Genomic DNA, 27246 nt, shown 5'->3' with positions numbered 1-27246 from the left:
GGCTGTTGAAATATTTTTATTATGATAGTGAATTGAGTTTCATTTCCATTGCAATTAATTTTCCTAGCTGTTGCTGTGAAATTATGGGACGAGAAGTTCTGTTTCGTAGTGGCTTTAGAGTTCCAGAATGGTGGCTGTAGCATGTGCACTTGTGGCATAAAGCATGCCAAATGCCATTGTGTGGGTTTTCGCACTGTCTTTTGGAGGTAAACAGAGCAGAAAGGTAACACTGATCAACTTGCAAAGCTGACTTTATGATAGTACTGTAATTTTACACCTGGCTTTCCCCTCAAATTTGCCCAGCTGAGGATGTTTACGTAGCAGGAAGAAGCCCCCACAAGCACGACATAAAGGAATCAGCAGCTACTTAAAGCTGAATTGCTAGTTGAATTCTGGCCATTGCTACAATTCTGTACTTTTGTGGTGCTTTCTGTAGTTGTTTCAAAACTCTACAAAGTGCTTTGGCAGATGCTGAACATTGAGTTGTTATTAAATGGATTTATCAATCGGTTTGAAATACAGCATGACTGGGAGAATGGACAGAGTTTGAAGCTTCTAGGATTTGGAGGAGAGACAGAAGGGCTTTCTGCTCAGGGTCTCGGGTGGGGGGGGGAATTTTCTTACTTAGATAGTAGTGAAGAATGTTGTGTAAGATGCCTGCTTCACTAAAGAAATCTGAAAAAGACTAAAGTGAGCTGTGCATCACTCTCCTTCGAGGTTGTTACTTGATGTAATAGTAATATTGGGCAGTTTGGGTCCACGGATATATTTGGGACGTACAGAGGCTGTCGGTTGGAAGAATGTGTGTCATATTGGAATCAAAACATTAACTTTGTTTCTCTTTCCAAAGATGCTCTGAAACCTGCTAAGTTTCTCTGGCACTTTGTTTTTATTTTGTTTTACACTCTTTTATCAGAGAGGGAAACCTGAAGGTTTCTTAAATTGAAGCTTCCATTTCCTCAGGATGCAATTGGTTGTATGCACATTCCCTTACTTGTCTGTGACCATAAGCAGCAGCATGTGCATTTCAGTTTCTTGTAATTGGCATGCAATAATGTATTAGCCATCTGTTATGGCTATTGTGTTTTAGTCACTGTGGCAAACCAAGAAATGAGTACTGGGTGATAAGGGCCTCAATGACTCCAGTTTGCAACTGAAGAAAATGAGAATAACAAAAAGCAATATGTTCAATGGGTTAGGAGACAGGAGAAATTAATTTGCATAAAAGCCTCCTTAGTACAAGCCCAAAGATATCAGTAATGGAACAAAATATGAAATGCTATTTATTTGGAGGTGATCTGTATGCAGTGTTACGACAAGGAGTAAACCTCCCTTTGCTAATTTAAACCCAACACACAGAAAAGTGTCACCTCGTGCTGTAATCTGTGAAAACTGGAGAAGCCAAGAGCTATTTAAAGTAAAAACTAACAAATTTATTCCTTAAAGTATAAAAGAGTAATTAACTCTCAACTATTTACAACACCTATCTTTTACTTTCCTGTCTATAATACTAGTCTGATAAAACCCCTGATTAAGATTTACGAAAATGCAAATTTCAAAACCAGGCACTAATGAATCTTCCAACTGTATCTTCCTCTATCGGTTTTCTTCTTCTCAGGGATTTTTGTTTTACAGGTCATTGATGGGTAAAGGGACCTTTTTAAGAAAGCTGTGTTTCAGGCAGTCTGTACTTGTTGGTGGCTTGGCAGTTCTCCTCGCTAACTGTTCAATTTTACCTGGTCTTATTCCCCAAAACATCAGATTGTTTCATTCGTTTTTAATATTGTCAATATCCTAAATTCAAACTCTTTTTTTTGGGATATCATTTAAACTGATTGGCCGAATTTGAATTTGTTCTTGTCTCCAGGCAACCCAGCAAGTGCTAGCTATTCTGAACCAAAAGTTACATTGTAAATTTTCTAACACCCTGTGTGCTTCTCTAAGTCTTTCAATTCTTATGAAGGTGTAGAAGTGTACTATACCTTTTAAAACAGGCAGATACTTGACGTACAAACACAGAACATGAGAAATAAAGAGTGTAATGAGAGAAAAAAACCAAACCAGTTGAGGAAAATGAGAAATGCAATGGGGACAAAGTTTATGATCTAAAGTTTTTGAGCTGAATGTTGAGTCCAAAACATGCCCAGGAAAACTGAAGTACTGTTCCTCTAGCTCTAATTTGGCTGCATTGGAATACAGCAGTTCAAGGATAAAGTTCATTGTGGGAATTGGTAGAGAATAATCATGACAGAACCTCAAGCTTTATGGGATAGGCAGGTCATGATGGCAGACTGAATTCATCAAAACTGTCCGTATTTGGTTTTCTTCATTCTCGAAGATGCTAACCGAGCCCTCAACTGCTCCTCATATGACAAGCATTTTATCTCCAGGATCATTCTTGTAAACTTTCTCTGGATCACTTCCAAGACCAGCAATTCCTTTCTTAGATATAGGGCCCAAAACTGCTCAGAATATTTCAAATGCTATCTGACCGTAATGGTGGTGGACGGAATGTGAGTTACTTACTGCAGAATTTCAAGTTGCTTACCTGTCATGGTATTTATTTAGCTTGTCCAATTTGGTTTCTGGTCAGTGGTAACCCCCAAGATGTTAGATATTCAACAGTGGTAATGCCACTGAACATCAAAGTGTGATGGTTAGATTATATCTTCAAAATTATCATGACTAGGAACTTGTGTGTTGTGGATGTTGCTTGCCACTTCATTAAAATACACCTTATTTAATATTAATAGCTGAACTCTAGCAGTTTTTTGAAAAATAACAATGTCTTCATGATTGCTTAATAAGAATTTCAAATAAGTAGAGGATTGAAATAGAACTAGCTCCTTGACTAGCTCGAAGCAGATAACTTTAAATATAAAAATATTAAAATTGAAAGTCTACCTTCAGAAAATAAGCTATTTTTGTGCATTTTTATTTCATTAACACTGAGAACTATGTAACTAGATTCAAAATATAGGAGACAAGTACAACTTCCACCATTCTGCTTTGCAGTGCTGCACAACAACATCTCAGTATGTTGAGAACAGCATCTCAGCAGCAAGTTTATCCATGCAGTAGGCTCCACTCTCAATGCACAGAATCATCATGCTGCCATTACTTTAGGTTTCTATGTCTTTTACATATCAGTTGAAATAAGTGATGTCTGTTTTGAAAATCAGTGCTGCAATTAATTGAAAGCATCAATGATTCTTAATTCACTTAAAGGCACTTCCCATGACTGGCGACTTCGCTGTGATGCAGTGGATGTGTACTATACCTTGTTTGGCCTCAGCAGACCATCTTGCCTTCCTCTGCCAGAGCTAGGTCTTGTGCTCAACTTGAAGGAAAAGAAGACTGTTCTAAATCCTATTATTATACCTGAAACGGGAACAAGTGAACAAGAGACTGTAGGCAATGCAGGCATACATGGATTAATGTCTGGCTTCCAGATTAATGTAAGTAAATAACAGTATTTTGAAACAATTAATTTGATGCTGATTCAACTCTCTTCAGTCTATTTGTTACTAAAACATCTGCTCAACTAATATTATCTTCAATTCAAAATTCTCGTCCTTGTTCCAAATTGTTCCTCAACGACCAGTTGTCGAGACACCAAGTTCTGAGTTTCCCTTCATTCTGCCTTTATAGTAGGGTTGTGAAGTCTTCCCTGTTCGACGAAGTATTTGGTCAGCTGTTCCTTGTGAGGTCCATTATTGGATATTGTTTGATAACGTTTCTCTGAAATGTTATGGACCAGGCCAGACCCTCTCAAAACATTAAGTAAGTAACCCAGACCCTAACTTTTCTAGTTGTGTTAAGCAGGTGCGTGATGCAGCTGGCCCAACCACTTACTTTAAAACAAAGCAGAATTTGTTTGCAAGATTATGAAATAAAACCAACAGAAGAGAAAATATAGACTAACATAACTATTTAAAATCCCAATAGACTCTATCGCAACTTAATGATGCTGTTCCAAATGCCTATAACAGTCCCCATAAACACCCCATTGGCAAAAAGGTAAAATCAGACACTGGTTCTTATAGGAGAGAGAGATGGCAAAGAGTTTTAGCATGGAACCTCCTTCCACTGTAGCTGTTTCTTTGGATTCCCCAGCTTAAACTGACCAGCAGCTCTGAACAGCCAGACTGCTGAAACCAACAACCAAACTAAACCAGAGAGAAACTGAGCTGGGAGAACTGGCCATTCCACTTTCATTGTACAAGTTTTTTTTTTAAACTTGTACTGCCTCAGGCAAAAAGTTTCTGTCAGCTATAATCAAATTGACCCTTAAACCCATCCAAACCAGACATTTCAGAACTTATGCCTTTTGCGACCCCCTCAAAAAAAGCAAGGACAGAATAACCTGGTAAAAAGAGCAGCATTGTCACAGAAGCACCATGTTCATTTGACTGTATTATATAAGCTATTTATGTATTTATTGGACATAATTTAAAAACAATCAAATCTATTATTTTGTTGCAATGAGTTTCCTTTATTCTGGAATCAGATAGCAGGCACAATTGAAGTGCAGTGGTTTCAACTATTTAATTCCCATTCATCTCCTTCCCTCCAGAATATTAAGTCATTATAAATATTGTTTCCATCAGAATTAAGGAAACTCCTACAGATGCTGAAAACATTGATCAAGCAAGTTTGATCTTTACGTAGGTGTGGTTGCAGGCTAAACTAGTTGTGCTGGAACGTTTGAGGTGATGCTCCTTCACAACAAGTAGTCTGTTCTGTGAGGTCATCAGGTTGTAGCATTAGTAACTTTTTTTAATGTTGATGCTACAAAACAAGATGCGACAGAGGTTTGCATTCTCTGACAGAACCACTTTTAATCCAAGACTCTTGCCTTCAAGTTTATTATGTTGGAGATTTTTCTTTTCATTGTCAGATTTTCAAGGAAAGTTAATCAGATGAAATTTTTAATTCTAAATATTTGCTTCATAGTGAAACTTCTAATCTGGAAACAGAGTAAATCATAAATCCTTACCAAGTCATCTTCTAGAATTTACCTTTATTTTTTTTCCTTTTCTGTGGCCATCAGTTCTCTGTTGTCTTTCATATTGGCAAAAATAAATTCAGCGTTCCTCAGTCCATTGTGAAAATGATAGACCTCTCTCAATTTGCCTTAAATTTCAAACGCTTGCTCCATTTGCACATTGTGTAACTCACCATAAAGTTTGGACTAGTAATTGAGCGCAACTATCTTTTTAATGACTACAATAATGTTCCTACATTTCCACTATACTGCTTGATTTAAAATGGGAATACCCCAAACTTTTTTCAAGCTGGCAACTATAGAACCTGGAGTGTACCAGTTGATCAAGAGATCCACATAATCAATGTAAGAACACAGTAATAGAAATGTAGTGCAGAAGGCATACACATCGCTGCTATACTTAATTTACAGCATAGATCACTTAAATAATAATGCAACTTTGCCTTAAATAAACTTTAGCAGTAGAGAACCATCTAACTCGCACCTTCAGCTGACTGTTTGAACATCGGGGAAATCAGATGTATAATTTTTGCCAGTTTGAGAGTGCCAGTTCATAAGGTGCCTTTTTAAAACATGGTGTGCTATATTTAAAACTATGGAATAATTTCTGAGGATAGAGAATCATTGGAATTGTAGTTTTGAAAATTGTGTGCACTTTTCAATTTCTCAGTTCTCTCCTTAATCAGTCTTCTGTTTATTTTTCTTTCCATTATTTAATTTTATTCTAATTGACCCTGTTTCCTCTTCTCATTCGTTGTTCTTTTCAGTCCTTGAATGTCAAGGAGATAATCTGTTGGTCCCAAATATTGTTGTCTGTTCTCACGTGTAAGAAGTTTCAGTGCAAATTAACATCAATGTATGAGAGGTTAGAAGTCTAATTCCATTGGTCATAATGTGATTTGGGCACCCTGAAATTGTGAAAGATATTCTTCCTTTCTTGCAGTATAGCAGCAAGATTACAAATCTATAATGAGTTTAATCTCAGATGTCAACCTTAGCTTAATAGTGGCCCTCCAACTCCAAATTAGTCTTACTCAAGGTATTTCACCTAGCCTAGTTTGATATCTGTCTTTAGGTTAATTGTTGCATTGACTGATGTGGCATCTCTCAGATTAGATATCTGTCCTTCTTGCCCATTAAATTTTAATGCAGAAATTTTAATCCATCACCACAACAATCACTAGTATAGCTAGTCATTTATTTCTCTCATTTGTGAACCCTGCTATGTACGGATTGGCTAATGCATGTCCACTCATTTTGGAAATGAATCAATATCAATAGTCCTACTTTGAGAAGCAGTTGAAAAGATTCTGTAGGAAACAAAAAACCCAAAGAACTGTGGATGGTGGAAATCCGAAACAAAAACGGAAATTGTTGGAAAAGCTCAGCATGTCTGGCAGCATCTATGGAGACAAAACAGAGTTAGCATTTTGGGTGCAGTGACGCTTCTTCAGAAGGGTTCTGAAAAACAGTCACTGGACCAGAAATCTTAACTCTGTCTTGTCTGTGCAGATGCTGCCAGCCCTGCTGAGTTTTTCCAGCAATTTGTTTTTGTTTGAGAAGTTTCTGTGGCCCTGTAAGAAACTATATAAATGCATGTTTTTTTTTGTTTCCTAGGAAGAGGAGCATCTTACCAAAGATTCTGCATCCACTGGGTCTGCAGTTCAGCAGGGCATAAAGAGAAAAGCTGAGACCCCACTTGGTTCCCCATTGGAACCTGGGCAGGTTCTGGAGAAGGATGAAGATAATAAGGTTAAGCTTAAAATCAAAGTAAGGGTATTCTCTTAAATCATTCCAAATACAGTTTCTAGAAAATGGAGAACTCGTCAAATTAACCTAAACTAAATTGTTGGAAATGTTCAGGTAAGGCAGCATCTATGGAGGGAGAAGTGGATTCAATATTTCAAATGAATCAGCTGCCATCAGAACTGGAAGTTTATCAGCTTTTAATCAGTGCAGAGTAGCAATGTGGGGAGATCTGTGATAAGCTGAAAGGCCAGAGTGGTTAAGTGATAAATTTGTGATATTGCAAGGCAGAAGGAGGCAGTACTGATACAAGTTTGAAAACAAATGATGGGCTTAGAGAAGGTACAAATAGTTGCAACAGAATGGAGAAAGAGGCAAGATGCAGGGAAAATGTTACTGAGGAGAATGTGCTTGTGGATCAGAAGTGCAATGAAAGAAATGTGCATAAATCCTGGATGCACTCATCACTTTACCAGCTGTGTACCAATAAGGAATTGTGTTCCAAATACCAGCTCACTTAACTCCCTTTCCAATGGCTCAGGTGCCACTATTCTCTATCCTAGAGAATAAATAGTAGTATTGTTCCTAAGTTTTAAACTGCATTTTGAGGCAGGAATATGTAAATTGGCTAAAAGCAAAATGAGACCTAGAACTTGTATTGAGCTTTGTCGAAACTATCTGGGAGATGAAGGACAAATGTCAGAGTGGAATGAAAGATTAAAATAGCAAGAATTAACTCAGGACTGTGCTTGTGCTTTGATTGCATTGCTGTATACATTCCTAAAATCAGTTTATGCGTCGAGTGTACAAAGCTGAAAAAAGTGCAATTGCTGTATCACTGACAGGAAAGATTTTTGAATCTGGATGCTGGAAAGGTAACTGGCATTTGTTGTGATTGGAAATGTTAGGATGGATTATCATTTTGTTGAGGATGCAGCATTTCGTGGAAGGAATAGTCAGTAAATAATAACTTAGCTTACATCCACTTTACAGCTTTTTTTCTTCACTCCACTTTTGTATCATCAGAAAACCTGAATGTTCTTTATTGAATATTTATCTAAAATGATTTTGATATAAAATATAAATAGCTGAGGCCCAAGCACTGATCCTTTCTGACCTGCTAAAGTGAAAATATCTCTTATTCCATTATTGTTTTCTGTTCCATAAGCAGTCCTCGGCCCATTAACCAATAACTCCTATGTGATACGTTTTCAAATGCCTTTTGGAAGTAAAAAAATACTCTACTTGCTATGTTCTCTTGCCTATTCTTGAAAGCTATACCCAAGTAATTTCAGAAAACATTATTTTCCTTTCATGACACCATGTTTCTTAGTTACGTGATGTTTTTCAAAGAGCTCTATCCCTATGATCAGAATTCTAGAATTTTCCCTTGTATTGATGTTAGGCTAACAAGTTTATAGAAAGGGACTGCTTGGAGAAGGAAAGAATTGAGTAGGAGTTGTTGTATGAGTACTTTGCCTTTAGGAGACTTCATCTTTAAGAACTCCAGCTACTGTATATAACACTGCAAATCCACTTACCAGTCAGTTGTATGCAGATAGCACTTGCATTGAAAGCAGTTCCTGTGCTGCAATATTTATTTTACAAACCGTTTTACCAATTTAAATAAACTAAGCCTCCTAGCTCTGAGTGATTCTTAGAGCAGTATCATCAATATGACATGACTGGCAGTTGGGTTGCTGTTGAGCACTTTGCAACAACCAAAGTGTGAAGAATCCACAAAATACTTAGAGAAGCAGTAAAAGGAAATCTGCAAAGAAACAGAAAAAGAAAATGCTGTAGAGCAGTGAGATTAGCTTTTAATGAATTATGCCTTTAATAAAACAGAATGCAAAAAACCCCAGAAAAATTGAACGACTTGGAACTGTGTACATGAAGCAGAATTGCATTGGTGCTGCAAAAAAGTTGTTTCGGAAGTTAAAACAAACCAGTCAGATCAGGGAAACCGTGTTGAGGCCTGGCAAACTCTAATTGAAGTTGGGAATTGAAGTTTAAAAAGTCAGAGAGGCCCATCACTGCCATTTTGAAAAGAGGAAAATTCCACCATTTTTTAAGATAAAAGAAATCATGAAGATTGAGTGGTCTCAAATACTTGTTCTAAGAAATGTCCTTGGAGCTCGGTTTGAATTGAATATATTTAAACTTTCAAAAAAATTTAAAAACAGTAGTTCTTCCTTTCCCCTCTTCCCCCACCCCGACCCCAAGTCGAAAAAGTTTTTTAAAATTGTGCACAGAATGTTTTAATAGCCATTTGAGGAAGGTCAAAGGCATTTTGTCAGAATGTCTACAAAACTTGAAGGTTTAATTTGGGATCCAGCAGACTTCTTTTGAGTTTTAAATGTTCATGTGGATTTCGGGGAGCTATGGTTTTTAGATTCGGATGTGCCCAATACAGAAAAGCAAATAATTCAGGTTCGATTGCCAATAGGATTTAAGGTCTGTGTGGATTTAACGTGTAAGGAGTAACAGCTGAGGAACCAAAAGACACGCAAACACATATGGATTACATTAAAAGACCAATTGGGACTCATTGAGTTTCTGTATTCATAACTAGAATTTGTGTAATTTAGAAACTTCCAGAATCCATAGACCACTTCATGAACAGATACAGAGGAAAGAAACTTGGTGATTTCCCAAATGAGGATCTGACAGACAGTACTGTTTAGTTAGTGATCACAACTATGGAAACTTTCTAAAATGATTTGTTACATAAACTGCTGCAAGGGCAAATAACAAGATACTACCCTGCAAATTCTGAAAAGCATGTACCCATAGTGGGAAGCCATAAAGAAGTCTACAAATATAAAATTCTTGATCCATAATGATTCATCAATTCCATGTGCAAGTACAATTAATGTGCTTGGGTTGTGCAAATGTTTTTGGGATGTGGTCAGTACTAAATCAGCAATTGCAGATATGTATACTAGTATGCTGTGACACTGCACTAGTTGCAATGCATGAAATTCTTCAAACATCAGACCCTGACAGAAACTGCAGCACACTATTCAAGAAACACTTACAGAACTGAATACCAAAGAAGAATGGAACACCTTACTTTCATCTGAATGAGTGGACCTAAAATCTCAACTGTCTGCTGTGGAATGAAAAATGAAACTTTGAGATCAAAGCCTGAACAACAAGCTCAGAATATGTTAAACTTGAGAATACATTCTCAGAAATGACGAAGTCTTTGAGGGATACCTCCATTCAGTACACAAATGTGAGCAAATCGTTGAAAGAGCAAGAAAAGAAGCAGGATGAACCATATATTGAGTCGTCAATCTCGTGCAAATATTACCACTTTATGGGAAGATCACCAGCAACTAACATGTATTACAAATCAGGTTCAGTATGAGTAGCTGCAGAAACATCTAGCTTGAATCCAAAGCGATGCTGGAGGAATGGCAGATGTACAAAACAGATAGAAATACATAATGCATATGTATAAGAAGCTCTATTCATTTCAGAAATAACTGGCAGCAATGCTGATTCTCTCATGAGAGAAATTGAGCAGCAACACAAGAAATCAAACAACTACTAGACCAGCAACTAGACAAGGTCTAGGTTTCCAGGAAAACATTGAAGAATAAAACAACTTGATAGACAGGTACAGCAGACTGTATTATAAATAACTGGGGGAAAAACAATATTATCTCCAGATAAATTCTTCATCACCACAAGTTCTCAGCATTTCAGTAAACTACCTCTCTGGATGTAGATTTGCTCACTGAGCTGGAAGGTTCGGTTTCCGACATTTTGTTACCATACTAGGTAACATCAGTGAGCCTCCAGATGAAGCATTGGTGGTATGGCCTGCTTTTTATTTGTTTCGGTTTCCTTGGGTTGGTGACGAATTTCCTGTGGTGATGTCATTTCCTATTTTTCTCAGGGGGTAGTACATGGGATCCAAGTCAATGTATTTGTTGATGGAGTTCCGGTTGCAATGTTATGCTTCTAGGAATTCTCGTGCGTGTCTCTGTTTGGCTTGTCCTAGGATGGATGTGTTGTCCAGTTGAAGTGGTGTCCTTCCTCATCTGTATGTGAGGATACTAGTGAGAGTGGGTCATGTCTTTTTGTGGCGAGTTGGTGTTCATGTATCCTGGTGGCTAGTTTTCTGCCTGTTTGACCAATGTAGTGTTTGTTACCGTTCTTGCAAGGTATTTTGTATTGCAAGGTATTAATTCACTGAAGAGGAGGAAAACAACAACAAACTGCCATTCCTAGATGTTACAGTAGAGAAAACAGCCAATGGGGAACTTCAAACCAGCATCTACAGGAAAACAGCACATACGGACCAAATACTGAACTACAGAAGCAATCATCCTAACATCCACAAACGAAGCTGCATTAGAACATTATTTCAACGAGCCACCACACACTGCAATACAGAGGAACTACGAAGAGCAGAGGGAAATCACCTATACTCCATATTCAAAAAGAACGGGTACCCAATGAACACAGTCTGCCGACCTCTCAGCAGCAAACTCAAACAAGCAGACCAAACATGTCCAGAAACCCTAGCCACTCTCCCCTCCATCAAAGACATCTTGGAAATGACTGCCAGACTACATGGGTTGTGGGCATCGTGGTAGTCCACAAACTCGCCAACACACTAAAACAGCAGCTAATGAAATTAAAAGACCCTGTGCAGACAACAAGCAAAACTAATATCATTTACAAAATACCTTGCAAGAACTGTAGCAAACACTACATTGGCCAAACAGGCAGAAAACTAGCCACTTGGATACGTGAACATCAACTAGCCACAAAAAGACATGACTCACTCTCACTAGTATCTTTACATGCAGATGAGGAAGGACACCACTTCGACTGGGAGAACACATCCATCCTACGACGAGCCAAACAGAGACACGCGTGAGAGTAAACTTTAAAAACGGACCATACCACCAGATCTTCATCTGGGATCTCACTGATGATGTTACCTAGTATGGTGATGAAACATCTGAAACCAAACCTTCCAGCTCAGCGAGCAAACCTACATCCAGAACCTCAACCTGAGCTACAAATCTTCTCAAAACTCGCTAACTACCTCTATTATGGTAACTTACGGACTGGCTTGTTATTGTAAATATTTAAATTTTCTTTTGCAGAGGAGGGAGATTTTTATGCCTTGAAAAGATTTGACCTTGTAAGAACTCCAGGTGCACATAGCTGCAACTCTGCCTCCATGTTAGTCTGACTTGTTGGCAACACATATTAAAACCAATTGCTCCGCTGTAATATTTGCTCATAACTTAGTGTATTTTACTGTTTTAAATAACCAAAATGATGTAGCCTTGTGGACTGATTACAACAAATTTGTAATGACTACATATTAGCTATTTAATATTTTTAAAATCTTATCGTACAAAAATTGCATGGTGACATTTCTGCCTTATGAGGAAGTTATGTTGAATTTTTATTTTATTTTAGTTTTCTAATTCTCAAGAAGATGAAGAGATTGATATGGACTCTGTTCATGATAGTCAGGCTTTCATTTATCACCAGTTGAACATACTTGAAAGACCATCCACTCCAGGTAAGAAAAAATCTCAAGTTGGTACATTTACTGTGGGAAAATGGAGTCAAGCGGGGCACAGAGTTGGAGTATCCGGACATATTTTTTAGATTAGCTTACTTACAGTGCGGAAACAGGCCCTTCGGCCCAACAAGTCCACACCGACCCGCCGAAGCTTAACCCACCCAGACCCATTTCCCTACATCTACCCCTTCACCTAACACTATGGGACAATTTAGCATGGCCAATTCACCTAACCTGTGTGTTTTTGGACTGTGGGAGGAAACCAGAGCACCCGGTGGAAACCCATGCAGACACTGGGAGAATGTGCAAACTCCACACAGTCAGTCGCCTGAGGCAGGAAATGAACCTGGGGCCTCTGGCGCTGTGAGGCAACAGTGCTAACCACTGTACCACCGTGCTGCCCACTGTTTGTATGATGGTGCGTACTTATTGTGTTACTGTTTAGATGAAATCACCAAACCATGTCATCATCATTGACCAGACCGCCAGCTTTATGACTTAGTTAGGGACCAGAAAAAGTTTGTTTAAAGTAGTCAAAAGTTAGGATCCAAAGGGTTTAGTGAAGGAATAAAGCTAAAAGAATCCATGGTTTTGAACAAGCAACAAATTAAAGCAGTGATGCAATCTATAATACATGTGCAACTTATTTCTAACATCCAGAATTAACATGTGGTAAACCTGGGTGATACGAACAACCCGCAGTGCACATTAGAAATCACATGCACAACTCTGATCCCATAGATTTCTCAAACTCCTTCCAGATGTTAATTACGTGATGATCAAGTTTCATTAAACTTCACAAAGGATTGCAATTCTTTACTTTTAAAGATCTGGCCTTAACTCCTCTCAAAAGCCCTTCCATCGGGGGGTCCTCAGGAACTGCTCCCACTGTAGATCACGCTCCTATTTTGGGTCCACACTTCATTAGAAGTCCACAAACTGCATGCAAGTACATATTTACAGGTATGATTCCAGCCTTTTGCCAATAGCTAACTTCTGTAAGTTAGACTTTTCTTGTGCTTTCGCTGAACTCTAATCTTTAATTGCACCATGGATTGGATTAGATTAGATTAGATTCCCTACAGTATGGAAACAGGCCCTTTGGCCCAACGAGTACACACTGACCCTCTGAAGAGTAACCCACCCCAGACCCATTTCCCTCCAACTAATACAATTAACACTATGGGCAATTTAGCATGGCCAATTCACCTAGCCTGCACATCTTTGGACTTTGGGAGGAAACCGGAGCACCTGGAAGAAACCCACGCAGACACTGGGAGAACATACAAACTCCACACAGACAGTCACCCAAGGCTGGAATCAAACCTGGGTCCCTGGTGCTGTGAGGCAGCAGTGCTAACTACCGTGCCACCCAAATACTTTTCAGCCCTTGATGACACCCAGCTTTTTGTAAACCACCACAACTTCCAGGACTATTCCTAACATCTGACTGCAATCTTTAGCTGATTACTATCCTTGGAACAGTTTTTGTCTGATTTTTAACAGCTACTGTTAAAATATTCAACTACTGTTGACTTCATTTTTCAGAAAATAAATGTTGCACAATTACCTTCTATGCAACATAACTAAAAAGCAGCCCTTTAAACTTGGATTCTATTTTCCATTCCCCTTGACACACTTACGGACTTTCAGTCCCTTCAGAAAAGTCTTTGAACTCCTCTCCAATGAGCCCCGAACTCACCTCGATGACCAATTTGAAAACCTCACAATAAACCCCTCCTCTATTATTGCTTAGAATTGAATGGACTAAATCTAGTACACTGGGCACTACTTGTACCAGAAATTTTATCAATCCCCATATTGGTGGTTGGCTCAGTACAAATGAACAATCGATATAACTAAAGGATTTCATTACGATTGTCTCTACAGTTCACTCATTGTCATACCTATGGTCAGGAACTGAAATACGTGAAAAGATAAACGTTTTAAGCAGAGGCTTTTAAGAAAAAAAGCAAGTTTGAAAAGTAAAACTAAATCTGCCAATTAAATATAGAGATCAGCATATTATTGACATATGAGAAAATGTACACATTTGTTTCAATATCAACTGTCTTCAGTACAAGTTCTTGAACAAGTGCTATCAAGAATTTATGGTATGACCATGAAGTATCTTGTCAGTAATTAATACTTGAATATTTGCTTTTAGTCCAAAGATGTACGGGTTAGGTGGATTGGTCATGCTAAATTACCTGTAATCTCCAGAATGTGCATGCTTGGTGGGTTAGCGATAGGAAATGCAGGGTTACGGGAATGGGTAGATCTGGGCGGGATGATCTTCAGAGAGTCTGTGTGGACTCAGCGAGATGTATGGCCTGCATCCATGCTTTAGGGATTCAGTGATTTTGTAGTGATTATGCTATTACCTATCAATGTCCTCCAGCACAGCACATTGTAGATCAGCTGCAAAGGCTACAAAAATTGCTGTTAAACCAGTCATAGGAAGTTGTATGAAGACAGAAAAGTTGGCATGCCCTTTGATTAAACTGCCTTTATTCAGTACACTTGAACTCAACAACACCCATGTATGTATATGTATGCACAGGCCTGTATGTCCATCCATATATGTTATCAATTATATTGAATGAGAGTACAAATGTATATAGACACACAAGCTTTCATATTTATAAAATAAAATGCAATGTGGATTTAAAAAAGTAATTGTATGCCATTTTCATAGGAAAAGAAACAACAACCATAGACAATGCCATGAGTTCCAATTCAGCTGCTCCACTTCCTTCACTTGGCAAAGAGTCCAGTTCATCGAGACATGGGGAACACCACCATCACCACCATCATGAACACAAGAAAAAAAAGAAAAAGCATAAACACAAGCATAAGCATAAGCACAAACATGATGGGAAAGACAAAGAAAAGGACTTGTTTACTTTTACAAGCAGCCCAGCTAGTGGGCGGTCTTTAAACTCTCCATCAATTTCAGACTAAATTATATGATGAACCATCTAATCGGTTCAGTATATCAAATATTTTCAGAAGTAAAGTACAAGGAAGACTACTCCTGCCCCATTGTTTTGTCAAACCTTGGCTTTCTGTGGAAGTAACTAAAACTGTTATCACCAATGATCAAAGTATGTGTATAATGGAATCTAAGCCTCATTCCACTTGTTTGATGTGTTTAACTGACTCAAACTCACAACTGACAATTATTGCCGCTTTCAAACAGTTTAAAATAAGCACCCTTCCCCAACCCCACCCTTCTAATTAATCTATGTAAGCATGTTTTCCTAACGTTTACTGGTCTACCAGGATCCTCCTTTACATCACTCACTGATTTTGTGCCTGTTCAAATTTGTTGGGGGTGCAATGGTTTTTCCAAGTAAAATCTTGTATATCACAAGCATAACTAAAAATGATCATGTTGTACAAAAAAAGTTAAAGCCTGAAAATCCTGAGGATATGTTGTACCAAAACAACTGGGCCTTGGGTAAGAATGCAGCTGAATCCCATATATAATGGTGAAACTCCTGGGGTTGTCCTGAATATATACATTTGATGTAGAAAGTGGGTGGGGAATGGGACAGAATTGGAAACTGGTTGGGGAAGACAGAGTGGAATCCGGGTGGACTAAGCTTATATTTTCTAATCTCTTTCAAACAATGCATCTCCGTTTCACAGTGAGGCCTATTGAATGAAGCTATCACTGCTCACTACTGTAGATGTGCACTTACTGATCCATCTTCCTCCATGATTAAGTAGCAAGTTGTTTTTTAAAAATTTTAATGAGTTTACTGCCAACTTATTTTGCCTTTTAGTAGTTGCATATCGTTAGAAATTTCACTGGGATATTCTTAACTAATAATGGCACAAATTATTTTAGTTGCACCAAAGAACTTATGGTACAAGGTATTTTAATAGACAATGGTTGTATTGTATTTAGTCTGGTTTGATCAGAGCTCTGGTAATAACTTTGTGTAATAAAGGTTTGTCTTTAGCTGTTATAGTGTCTGTTACAAGCAATTGTTTTCTCTTTTCTCATTGGCAAAATGACTTGTCTTTCCCATTGTTCAAGCACTTCATATTTTTCATTAGGTTTATGTTTTTCTTATTTGTTTGAGTCTTTTTGTACAAACTTTCACTGTAGATTTAAAATTTTCTCTTCAATCATACTCAAAAATAGCCCCAAGCACAATACAGCAAAATTCATATTGCAGCAAAAAGAATTTTCTCTTGATACAGCTACAACAACAAGTTCTCCCCTCCCAAACTATACGGTCTGTCTGCCCTTTTTAAACCAATGAAAGCTCCAATTCCGTGTTTTCCTGACTTTGTACAACAGAAACAAACATGATACATTGCAAAGTTTTCTATCAAGACCTTTACTCTTCAACTTTACTAGCAGGATATCCTATAATTCCCAAACACTAGAGATTACAAACTCTAGTTTACACTGTCAATTCGGCACATGTTCACCACAGCTGAATAGGTTCTGGAATTGGTGAATTACAACAGCGATGATTTAAGTTTTTTTTAACCTAGCTGCTTACTGCAGAAATATCAGGGTACAAATTACTTGATAACTGGCTCTAAAGTAGACTATACATGACCAACAATGAAAGATCTAATAAAGTACTTCTCATTTTTACACATTGCTTATTAACTTGCTACTGTATTTTAATATAGCTGATACTTTTATCAGCTATATTAAATAATTATTGAAGGTCATAATTTCTGCATTATAATATTTTGCACAGCCCTGCTAATTTGGGTATAGATTTACTGCGTAATGCATCTAAAATACAATGAATCAGGTTTTTTATAATCACAACACTGAGGCATTTTCCATGTAAACCTAGTAAAGGTAGAAGCTTCAATTTTGTACAGGCTTCTGTTTAGCAATACATATAACTTTGTAATTTTTTTCTTGTACAGTGAAGTTTTGAAAAATGTTTATAAACTCCAGTTTGTGTATAATTTTAAGAAACCAATGCATTTGTTTAGTACATTACAAAGTTTTTTGAGTACTAACATAAATGCAGTAAATGTAATTAATTAGAAAATGATTGTTTTTAAAGTTCATCTATAGTTTTCATACTTGTTTATAGTGCTAGGACATTGTGAATATTATATAAATTTTACTTTGAAAATGTATGTACTTTCCACTTATAATTCTGATGTTCTGCTCCTACAAAAATCACCAAATATTATTTCTAGTTTTTTTAAAATGTATATATTTGGTACAGTGTTTTTTCAATGTATTTGTTATAGTGTTGAGTTCTCAATAATAATTCAAAAATAATTTAAGACTATAGGACATCAATGTAACAAATATTTCTAATCTTATAAACGTTTATAGACACCATATTCTGTAAAAGTTTGTCCCCCCTCGAGTTAAAGCTATCTATCTTTTATGCTGTATTGTATACTCGTCTCTTGAAAAAAAAATCTGATTTAGAAAATATTGTTTAAACAATCTTAAGCTTTACAAAATTGTCTCCTCCATAAATTTGCCTTTGAGATTGAAATGCTAAATCTTCAGATTTCAAAATTCATCTCTTATTTACTTACAACATGAGGATGTATTAGTCCAAAATTTCTACATTCTGGGCTGGTACCAGATCTTAGAAAGGCAGCAAAAGTTGCACATCTTTTGAAAAAGTAGTACAGTTACGAAAAGAAATGTTGAAGGTTTAGTATGGCTTCTCTCACCATGATAAACAAGATGCTTAAAAGTCACAAATGCATGCTGTAGTTTATTTTGATGCAAGTGATTTTAGTTTTACCAGCTCAGTGTTCAGAGGGTGGGTCAATCCAAACATGATGTGAATTTCTTCAAATGTGTGTTTGGCAGTATTTTTTTTTTTTAAAATGTTGTTTAAACTTGTTTCATCTTGATCTTTCTTTTGGATTTGTTTACAGCCTTACTGGTTATAATAGATTATTGTGGCATTTGTGTATTCGTAGTCAGGCCCAGTGCTTCTTTTGACTTTTTTAAAAAAATCCATCTGCTCAGAAATCATGTCTCATACTTGTTTACTTTTTTGAGAAAATATGTTTTCATAACTGATGTAAAATCAAGCTTGTCATTTGCTTATTCTGTTATTTGTTAATAAATTTGTCAAGAGTAGAAATTTTGGTTGTAGTGTGTCATTGTTCTGCAATTTTCCAATGCTGAGGAAAATCTTTGAAGATACGTGATAAACTCAGAAAGTCAAAATAAAGTGATCATTTTTGTAATCCCTAATTATGTGTAGATACCCAAGTAAATGACAAAACCGTCTGACTTTGAGAAGAGGGCTTATTTCCAGGATATGGAACAGTATACATGACGTGTTAGAACCTTCCTTGTAGATGCATAATTCAATTAGAAGAGCCACCTCAGACAGAAACAGAAAAGCAAGTATGTAGACAATTTTCACAAAATGACGTGGGGTGGGGGAGGGGGTTGGTGGTTTCAACTCCTCTAACATTTACTGAGGTAGTCAGTGTGAAATGTTTAGTAGTAAAGATCTTAAAATGCACTGAGGAGAGATTTTTAAACCTGCATGTAGTAGGCCCTACATGACAGAGGGGCAGAACTGGGCATATTTTTAGGTAATGAAGCTGGGCAGAGGGGGATCATTTTGTAGACAGTAATCATTAACTCTACTGGATTCAGATTATATTAAGGATGGGCCTGAAATAAATGTTCTAAACTAGGGGGACTTTTTAAAAATGTGATCAAGTAAGATTTGGTCAAAGTGGACTGGAAACAGGTACTTATGGGTAATTTCGTATCAGAACAATGAGATGCATTCAAGAAAGAAATGGAATACAGGGCCAACATGTTTCAATAAATATAAAGGGTAGGACCAACAAATTTTGAGAACCATGGATATTGATGAATTCACAGGATTGGGCAAAGAAAAAAAGGAAGCTATTGGCATATACTGAGTGCTCAGAATAGCAGATGTCTGAGTATAGAATGTGCAAAGGGTACTTATAAAGACTGCATGAAAGAATAATAGCAGATAAAGATCTTGTTATTTTAAAAGTACATTACAGGTTTAAAAAAAAACAAGGGAAAGTGTAGGAACTATTAAGGAACATAGAAGCTAAAGGACTTATGTAGAGTTTTGAAATAATACATTGTGAGAATGGTGATAAGAGTATAGAAATCAGGGAGAGGGACTGATTTAATTAAAGAAATTAGCATAGACAGGAGGTTCTGAGTGGTCTGACAGCCTTAAATTTGATAAATCTCCAGGGTCAAATGAAAAGTGTTGAGTGAGGCAGGAAGGAAGTAGCGCAGGTACCAGCAATAATGTTCAACTCTTCTCCTGCCATGAGAGATTCTGGAAGGTAGCCAACGTGGTACTGTTATTTAAAAAAAAAAGGGGGGAGGAAAAGAGGAAGCGGGAATCTACAGGTCAGTTAGTGATGGGAAATCAATTCTGAGGGACCAAGTTCATCTGCATTTGGAGAGGCAGGGATTAATCAAGGTTTTGTTCAGGGGAGGTCATGTCTGACCAACGTGGTTTGATTTGTTTAAAGAGGTGACAGCAATGGATTTGATATAATTTGCTCAGACTTTAGTAAGGCTTTTGGTAAATTCTCACATGGGAGACTGATAGTGATCATAAGAACCAATGGGATCCAAGGAAATTTAGCAAATTGCATGTAGAATTGGCTGGTAGGAAGACGAGTGATGGTTGAGGGTGTATTTTTTTGTGACTGGAATCCTGTGTCAAATGGAGTTCTAGGAGAAAGTGAGGACTGCAGATGCTGGGGATCAGAGCTTAAAAATGTGTTGCTGGAAAAGTGCAGCAGCTCAGGCAGCATTGCTGTAAACGCGCAGCAGGTCAGGCAGCATTGCTGGAAAAGCGCAGCAGGTCAGGCTGCCTGACCTGCGCTTTTCCAGCAACACATTTTTAAGCTCAAATGGAGTTTTGCAGGGATCAGTGTTGGGGCCTTTCCTGTTTGTGATATATATGAATGATTTAGACTTGAATATAGGTGGATGGTCAGTAAGTTCATAGACGATCTGAAAATTGGTAGGGTGATATAGATGGGTTGATCAACGTCAAATGAAATTCCATCCAAATAAGTGAGAGGTGATGTGCTTGGTTAGGACAAACAAGCCAAGGGAATAAAAGAAACAAAGCAAGACTGTGGATGGTGAAAATCAGAAATTGCTGGAAAAAAAAACAACAGGTCTGGCAGGAAGAGTTAATGTTTTGAGTCCAGTGACCCATCTTCAGAAGTGATTGTAGCTAGGAAAAGGTTGGTATATTTGCTGAAGATGTGGTAGGAGTAGGGGGGGGGAAGGAGTAAATAATAGATGCTGATGAATCCCAGAGAGAGAGAAAAAGCACTTGTGCAGACAAAGGAATAGGTAAATGTCAGCCTGGCAGAATGAATAGCTGACAATGAGTTGTTTATGGTGGCAGCCCATGTGATGACAAGTCCTGGTGTACGGGGGAAGGGGTTGGGGTGAGGACACAGGAGGTGGTGTTCAGGCCCTAAAATTATTGAACTCTATATTAGAATCCCTACAGCGTGGAAGAAGGCCCAACAAGTCTACATCAACTTTCCGAAGAGTAGCCCACCTTGACCCATTCCCCTACATTTAATCCCGACTAATGCACCCAACCTACACATCCCTGAACACTGGACAATTTATTGTGGTCAATCCACCTAACTTACACATCTTTGGATTGTGGGAGGAACCCCATGCAGATGCTGAGAATGTGCAAATTCCATACAAACAGTTGCCTGAGGCTGCAATCAAACCTGGGTCCCTGCTGCTGTGAGGCAGCAGTGCTAACCACTGGGCCACCATGCTGCCCAAGGAGATGCCATTGACATTTGAATTCTCAGTGCAGAGTGTTACCCATTACACAATGGAACCCAGGGGCAGAAAGTTGCAGGATTCCCAAGTGGATAATCGGGTAATTTTCTTCCGGTTTGCACTGAGCTTTGCTGGAGCTCAGTGATTTGTTGAAATAGCAGACAGTTGGAAGCTTGGTCATTTTTGCAGACTCGATATGAGTGTTCTGCAAAGCAATCACCCAGTCTGCGCTACTTCTCCCCAGTATAGAAGATAGCAAATGGTGAGCAGTGATTATGGTAGACTAAATTAAGTGAAATACCGGTAAATCACTGCTTCACCTGGAAAGTATGTCTGGGACTATGGAGAATGAGGAGGGAGAAAGTAAATGGGCAGAAGTTACATTTGTGATTGTGAGAAAGTGCAGCAGCGGTGGTGATGTTGAGGCTGGAGGAGGAATGGACCAGGCTGTCTCGAAAGTAACGGTCCCTGTGGAAGACTGACAAGGGAAGGGAGAGGAATATGTATCTGGTGATGGCATCGCACTGGAGGTGGCAGAAATGGTGACTAATGAACTTTCGACGTGGATGCTGGTGGGATGGTAGGTGAGGACGACAGGGGACCCTGTTGCAGTTCTAGTAAAGAAGAATGGGGTGAAGGCTGAAGTGTGGGGGATACGTCAGATCCAGTTGTGGGCTCTGTCAATCACTGAAGGGGAATCCTCAGTTGAGGAAGAAGGTGGATGTGTTGGAGGCCCCTTTGTTGAAGTTGATCTCATTGGAACAGATGCAACAGAGACAAGAGAACTGGGAGAATGGAATGGAGTCTTTACAGGAAGCAGGGTGTGAAGATGTATTATGAAGGTAACAGTAGGTTTTTAAGTGGATACTGGAGGCCAGCTGATGCCCAGAAATGGAAACAGGTATTGAGGAAGGAAGGGGAGGAGTCTGAGATGGATCAGGTAAAGATGACAGTGAGTGGAAATTGGAAGAGAAATTGATAAGTGTTTCTAATTCTGAATGAGAGAGGGAAGCAGCACTGATGATGTCAGAGGAAGAGTTCTGGGTGGGAGGGGGAGAGAGCGCAGAGCAAGACTGGAACAAGGAATGTTCTACTTACCCAACAAAGAGACAGGCATAACTGGGGCTTGTAAGGTTACCCATGGTCGCACCTTTGACCTGAAGAAATTGGGAGGAGTTAGAGGAGTTGTTGTTCAGAGTGAGGAGGAGCTTGGCTAATGCAGGAGCAGGCTGGTAGCTGGGGACAAGTTCAGGCCTTTTTTCCAGGAAGAAGCAGAGAGCACTGAGACCATCCTGATGAGGGATGGACTTGTAAGGGGATTGCATGTCCATGGTAAAGAAAAGTTGGCTGGAGCCCACAAACTATTCTGAAATTGATGTAAAGTGTCAGGAGAATTGTGAACTTAAGTGAGGACAAAAATCAAGTAAAAGTAAGAAAAGATGAGTTCTGTGGGCAGGAGCAGGCAGAAACAATGGGTCTGCCCGGACAGTCCTGTTTTAGGAAGAAGGTAGAAGTGGTTTATGCGGTGTTGGGAGCCTATGAGCTTGGAGGTAGTGGCGGAGTAGATCACTGCATGAAATGTAGACTCTGACCTGGTGTTCCATGGTGGGGTCGTGGTGCAGCGGACATAGGAGGGAGTATCAGGGAGCTGATGCTTAGCCACCACAATGTGGAGGTCAGCAGACTTGATTACAAAGTCAGGATTGGACCTGAGAGCACAAAGTGCAATCAGTTCAGAGGGAAATAGACTGGAATAGATGAATGGTGCAGAGAATTTGAGGCAATCGATGTCACATTGACTGTTCTCCATGAACAAATCAAGTACAGATAAAAGGCCAGAGGGAAGGGGAGTGTTAGAGGTGGGCAAAGGGGCTTGTGGGATTGGGAGAGAGGACTTTTCCATGCCTACTTCTTTGGACAAGTTAAAGGACCCTGAAGAAGTGTTCAACTCCATGTGTCTGAAACTCATTAAGGTGGGAGCGCAGGGGTATTAAACTGAAATCTTTGCTGAGCATAGAACATTCAGCATCAGAGAGCAGAAGGTTAGAAGGGATAGTAAATAGATGACAGGAGGTGGAGTTGGGAGACAGGATGGAGTCAGAGGGAAGGGGAGGGGAGGAAGGTTCCAGAGGGGTGTGAGTACATTTTGAGTTGTTCCATTTTGTGTTCCGTAATGCCTGAAAATAAAAAGAAAATGTGTCTTGTTAGAACATTGAATGAGATGGAGAATGAAGTGTAACTGAGGGATCGGGTAACTCTGAGCCGGAGGCAGTCACTCAGAGATGTAATGTGGCTGTGCAAGCAAGTTTTGGCAAGTACTTTGTCAAACACCAGGAGCGTCAATGAAAGTAATGACTGAACAAGAAAAAAGAACGGCTATCCTGGTGGAAAGAGGAGCAGAACAACTTCAAGCTGGAAGAGATGTGACGGTGAGTTAAACACTAAACAAAGCACCAGGGGAGCCCTTTTCTTTTTTGAAAAGCAACATGAAACAACAACATGAAAACTTAAGTCTCCAGAATATTTGCATTGTTGCCATTACAATGGAAACAAGGTTATAGCAAAAAGTCAGATTCAGTTCTTTTCATTCCACAACCCAACAGATCTGTAAACTGTAAATGCCTTTATATACCTGTCAGTATTAATACACCTTCCCTCCATCTTAGCTGTTTTGTGTGTGTATGTTTGTTGTCACGTTTTTGAAAAGGGTAGTAATAGATAATAAAGCTCTCTCACTCAAGAAAACCTTAGAATTGGTTCTCCTTAAGTTTTGATTCATTTAATTGAAATGTGATAGTGACATGCTTAAAAAAAATAAATATTGTTGCAACTGACTGTGGCAAGATTTAAAAATGTCCTTCCTTTATCTGGTCATAACACCAACCAAAATGGAGAAGGTCCATTTGGGAAAACACTGAACATTGAGAATCTTCAAGCGTAAGCAGAGATGAAGTATCTCAAAGAGAGTACACAAGCCTCCAAAGTGCCTAACCCTTCAAGTGTTGCCTGATATTCATACGGCAGAGTCTCCAGAATGCAGATTAGACTTAACAGCTATCTCAGTACCATTAGAACTGGAGTGCAAAGAATGCTTGACCCTGAGAAACTGCGAAAGAGAGAATGATGAGCTTTATCTAATTTAAATTTATTTTGTACTTAGTACTAAACATATAACACTGTACACTATTCTCTCGTAATTTGTTTTCCAGACAAGCAATATAGAAACGTACCTAACTCCAGTTTATAAGTTGATTCTCTGATTCCCTTAAAGTTGTTCTGCAAATTTAGAGAATCAGGCTAGGACTTAACATGAAAAATTACTGTATGCAAGTGTGTTTGAAAAACAGCACAAATTGATGCTTTTAACCATTGATTTCTTTTTGAGGACAGGAATTCTCATCCCAACGTTTTACCTTATTGCACTGCTCACTGTATCTGACTCTTTAATTTTGCCGTGCAAAGATGTTTTATTTTACAAGATATTATCCCCCCTTTACTGGATTCCAAGCTTCTGTTTTGTTGTATTTGGTCCCAGTAAACCACAAGAGGTAAACTGTCTGGAAATCTTTGGCAAATGCATCGTAGAATTTTTGACCAAACAACCTCCTGTTCCTCTTTTGGATGGCAAGTCCATACATTTAATTTGACAAAGTTTTTAAATTAGTGTTTAGGAAAGGCAACTACTGGTTTTAATTATTTGACACTTTGATGTATGATGTTTATAGGATTAACAGAAGCAGGATATAGTTGCAGAGAAATTTTCTTACACCACAAAGCAACTCACATCCAACCTGATTCAGTGATGTTTTGAACAGTCTTGATGAATCTTTTATTTCAGAGCTTAAATCCTGTGTAACTGATATCTGCAAGCACTTACTTTGTACATATATTTAATGTTTTCTTAAAGCATAACGGTTTGTCTGGAAGACTTAGGATCATTGTCGAAAACCTGAACTCAATTTATAAGCTTTGCTAAATGTTTAACTGTTTCACAGGTGTTGGAACTCTTCCCTTGAACATATGAGAATTCCAAATGTGCCCGCAGCTGCTGGTAGATATGCTTTTGTCGAGTGTGCAGTTCTGGTCTCCCTACTATAGAAAGGATGTTGTGAAACTTGAAAAGCTTCAGAAAAGATTTACAAAGATGTTACCAGGGTTGGAGAGTTTGAGCTATGGGGAGAAACTGAATATGCTGGGGCTATTTTCCCTGGAGCATCAGAGGCTGTGCGATGTCCTTATAGAGGTTTATAAAATCATGAGGGGCATACATAGCGTAAATAGAGAAAGATTTTACCTGGGGTGGGGGCGTCCTAAATGAAGAGATAGGTTTAAGGTGAGAGGGGAAAGATTTAACCCGGTTTCGATTCCAGCCTTGTGCGACTATCTGTGTGGAGTTTGCACATTCTCTCCGTGTCTGCGTGGGTTTCCTTCGGGTGCTCCGGTTTCCTCCCACAGTCCAAAGACGTGCAGGTAATGGTGAATTTGTCATGCTAAATTGCCCAAAGAATTAGATGCATTAGTCGGGGTAAATATGGGGAATGGGTCTGGGTGGGTTACTCTTTGGAGGGTCGGTGTGGACTAGTTGGGCCACAGGGCCTGTTTCCACACTGTAGGGAATCTAATCTAATTTAATCTTAAAAGAGACCTAAGGGGCAACTTTTTCACATGGAGGGTGGTGAGTGTGTATGGAATGAGCTGCCAGAGTAAGTGATGGAGGCTGTTACAATTGCAGCATTTAAAAGACATCTGAATGGGTATATGAATAGGAGAGGTTTAGAGGGACATGAACCAAATGCTGGCAAATGGGACTAGATTAATTTAGGATATCTGGTCGGCATGGATGAGTTTGACCAAAGGGTCCGTTTCCGTGCTGAACATCTCTATGACTCTAAGTGCTGCACTGTTTATCTCACAGCTGTTGCTATTTTGAGTTTTTAAGCCGTTACTTGCATGCTTATCTAAAGTTTTATGATTTTGAAGGTTAACAGAGTCGGAAAGACCAATATGAATGGATGTTTGAAATGATAACACATCAATATATAATGGTGAAATCTTATAAAATAGCAAAATAGATGAGTGCACTGAATAGTTAGTGGACCCTTCAGCTTGTCTAATTGCAAGGACAAAGCAACATTGGCAATGTTACACAACAGTTACATATGATCCTTTAGACAAAAGTGTAGACATCCCAACTTGATTCTTTTCAAAAGAGACATGTCCTAATGAGAAAGGTTTGTGTTGATATTATTGGTATTGGTTTCAGACAGTTATGCTATCTCAAGTATTAAATAGGTTTTCACATGGTTTCAATTGGAACAAAAGTTCCATGTGTTAAAGCTAACATCCTGTCTTCCAGATCTCTTCCCTACTCTTTTTTTTATAATTCAAGCAGTGTGAAGGATGTAGGTATGCATTTCCCTTCTGAATCCATTTGTGAGTGGGAGGAAATCAGTTTTCTTAAGGATACATGGGCATATATGATCTTGAACTGAACAATGAATGTAAGGAAAACCCATTGTATAAATTTTCAACCCTCCTCTCAGGGACCTAGATATGTACTAACTAATTGAAATGAGGGAGTTAATGAGGTGAATATTTAATTTATTCCTCTGCTTTGTCAATCTCAGTACCCACTTGATGAAAACTAAATTGCCTTGTATAGTGATTCAAATAAAGGCCAGATGGATCTCATCGACTATGAGATCCTTGATAGGGAGTTGTTAAACTCGGCCAATCTAGGAGCCCTGACTGACAGAGACTGGCCTCTGTCCAGTTATTTCAGGTAGAAACACTACCACAGCACCATAAGAATCCTCACAAGCATCAGAAGTGTGCAGTTTCTTCTCCAACATTTTAAAATCTCACAAAGCTGTACAGATATTTTCTAATCAACTTGTTTGGAGACATTGTTACCCACTTCTGGAGCAGATGGAACTTGAACCTAGGCATTCTGGCTCAGAGGTAGTGACATTACCACTGCACCTCAAATGATCTCCACAGTATCGTCTATTTATTTGTATAGAGGCAGCAAGAGATAATTGGAGATGAAGCCCTTTGAAGTCTTGTCTGTCACAAGGAAGGATATCAATGATGGAAGTAAAAAGAAAACAAACAGGAGATTTG

General features: G+C 38.6%; 1 protein-coding gene across 6 annotated transcripts in view; it reads left to right on the top strand.

The window, feature by feature from the left end:
• taf2 (TAF2 RNA polymerase II, TATA box binding protein (TBP)-associated factor) overlaps positions 1-18424 on the top strand; it is a 105294-nt gene extending 86870 nt beyond the window's left edge. For 2 of the 6 annotated variants that reach the window (XM_087986052.1, XM_087986050.1), the window contains exons 23-27: positions 3229-3458; positions 6626-6778; positions 12209-12314; positions 13146-13280; positions 15016-18424. In XM_087986052.1, the coding sequence (XP_087842178.1) occupies positions 3229-3458; positions 6626-6778; positions 12209-12314; positions 13146-13280; positions 15016-15281 (890 nt within the window). In that variant the 3' untranslated portion in view covers positions 15282-18424. Of the gene's footprint in view, positions 1-3228; positions 3459-3651; positions 3784-6625; positions 6779-12208; positions 12315-13145; positions 13281-15015 lie in introns of those variants that run through there. The other 4 variants (XM_087986054.1, XM_087986053.1, XM_087986051.1 and 1 more) reach the window with 3 other exon arrangements.
• The last annotated feature ends 8822 nt before the right edge of the window (positions 18425-27246 follow it).

Source organism: Chiloscyllium plagiosum, unplaced genomic scaffold, assembly GCF_037043375.1.
Source record: "Chiloscyllium plagiosum isolate Xiang-an unplaced genomic scaffold, Cpla_swu_hap1 HiC_scaffold_4, whole genome shotgun sequence".
NCBI classification, from domain to species: Eukaryota; Metazoa; Chordata; class Chondrichthyes; order Orectolobiformes; family Hemiscylliidae; genus Chiloscyllium; species Chiloscyllium plagiosum.
Note: the sequence above shows the minus strand (reverse complement) of the source record. Positions and strands in the feature narration are given on the sequence as shown.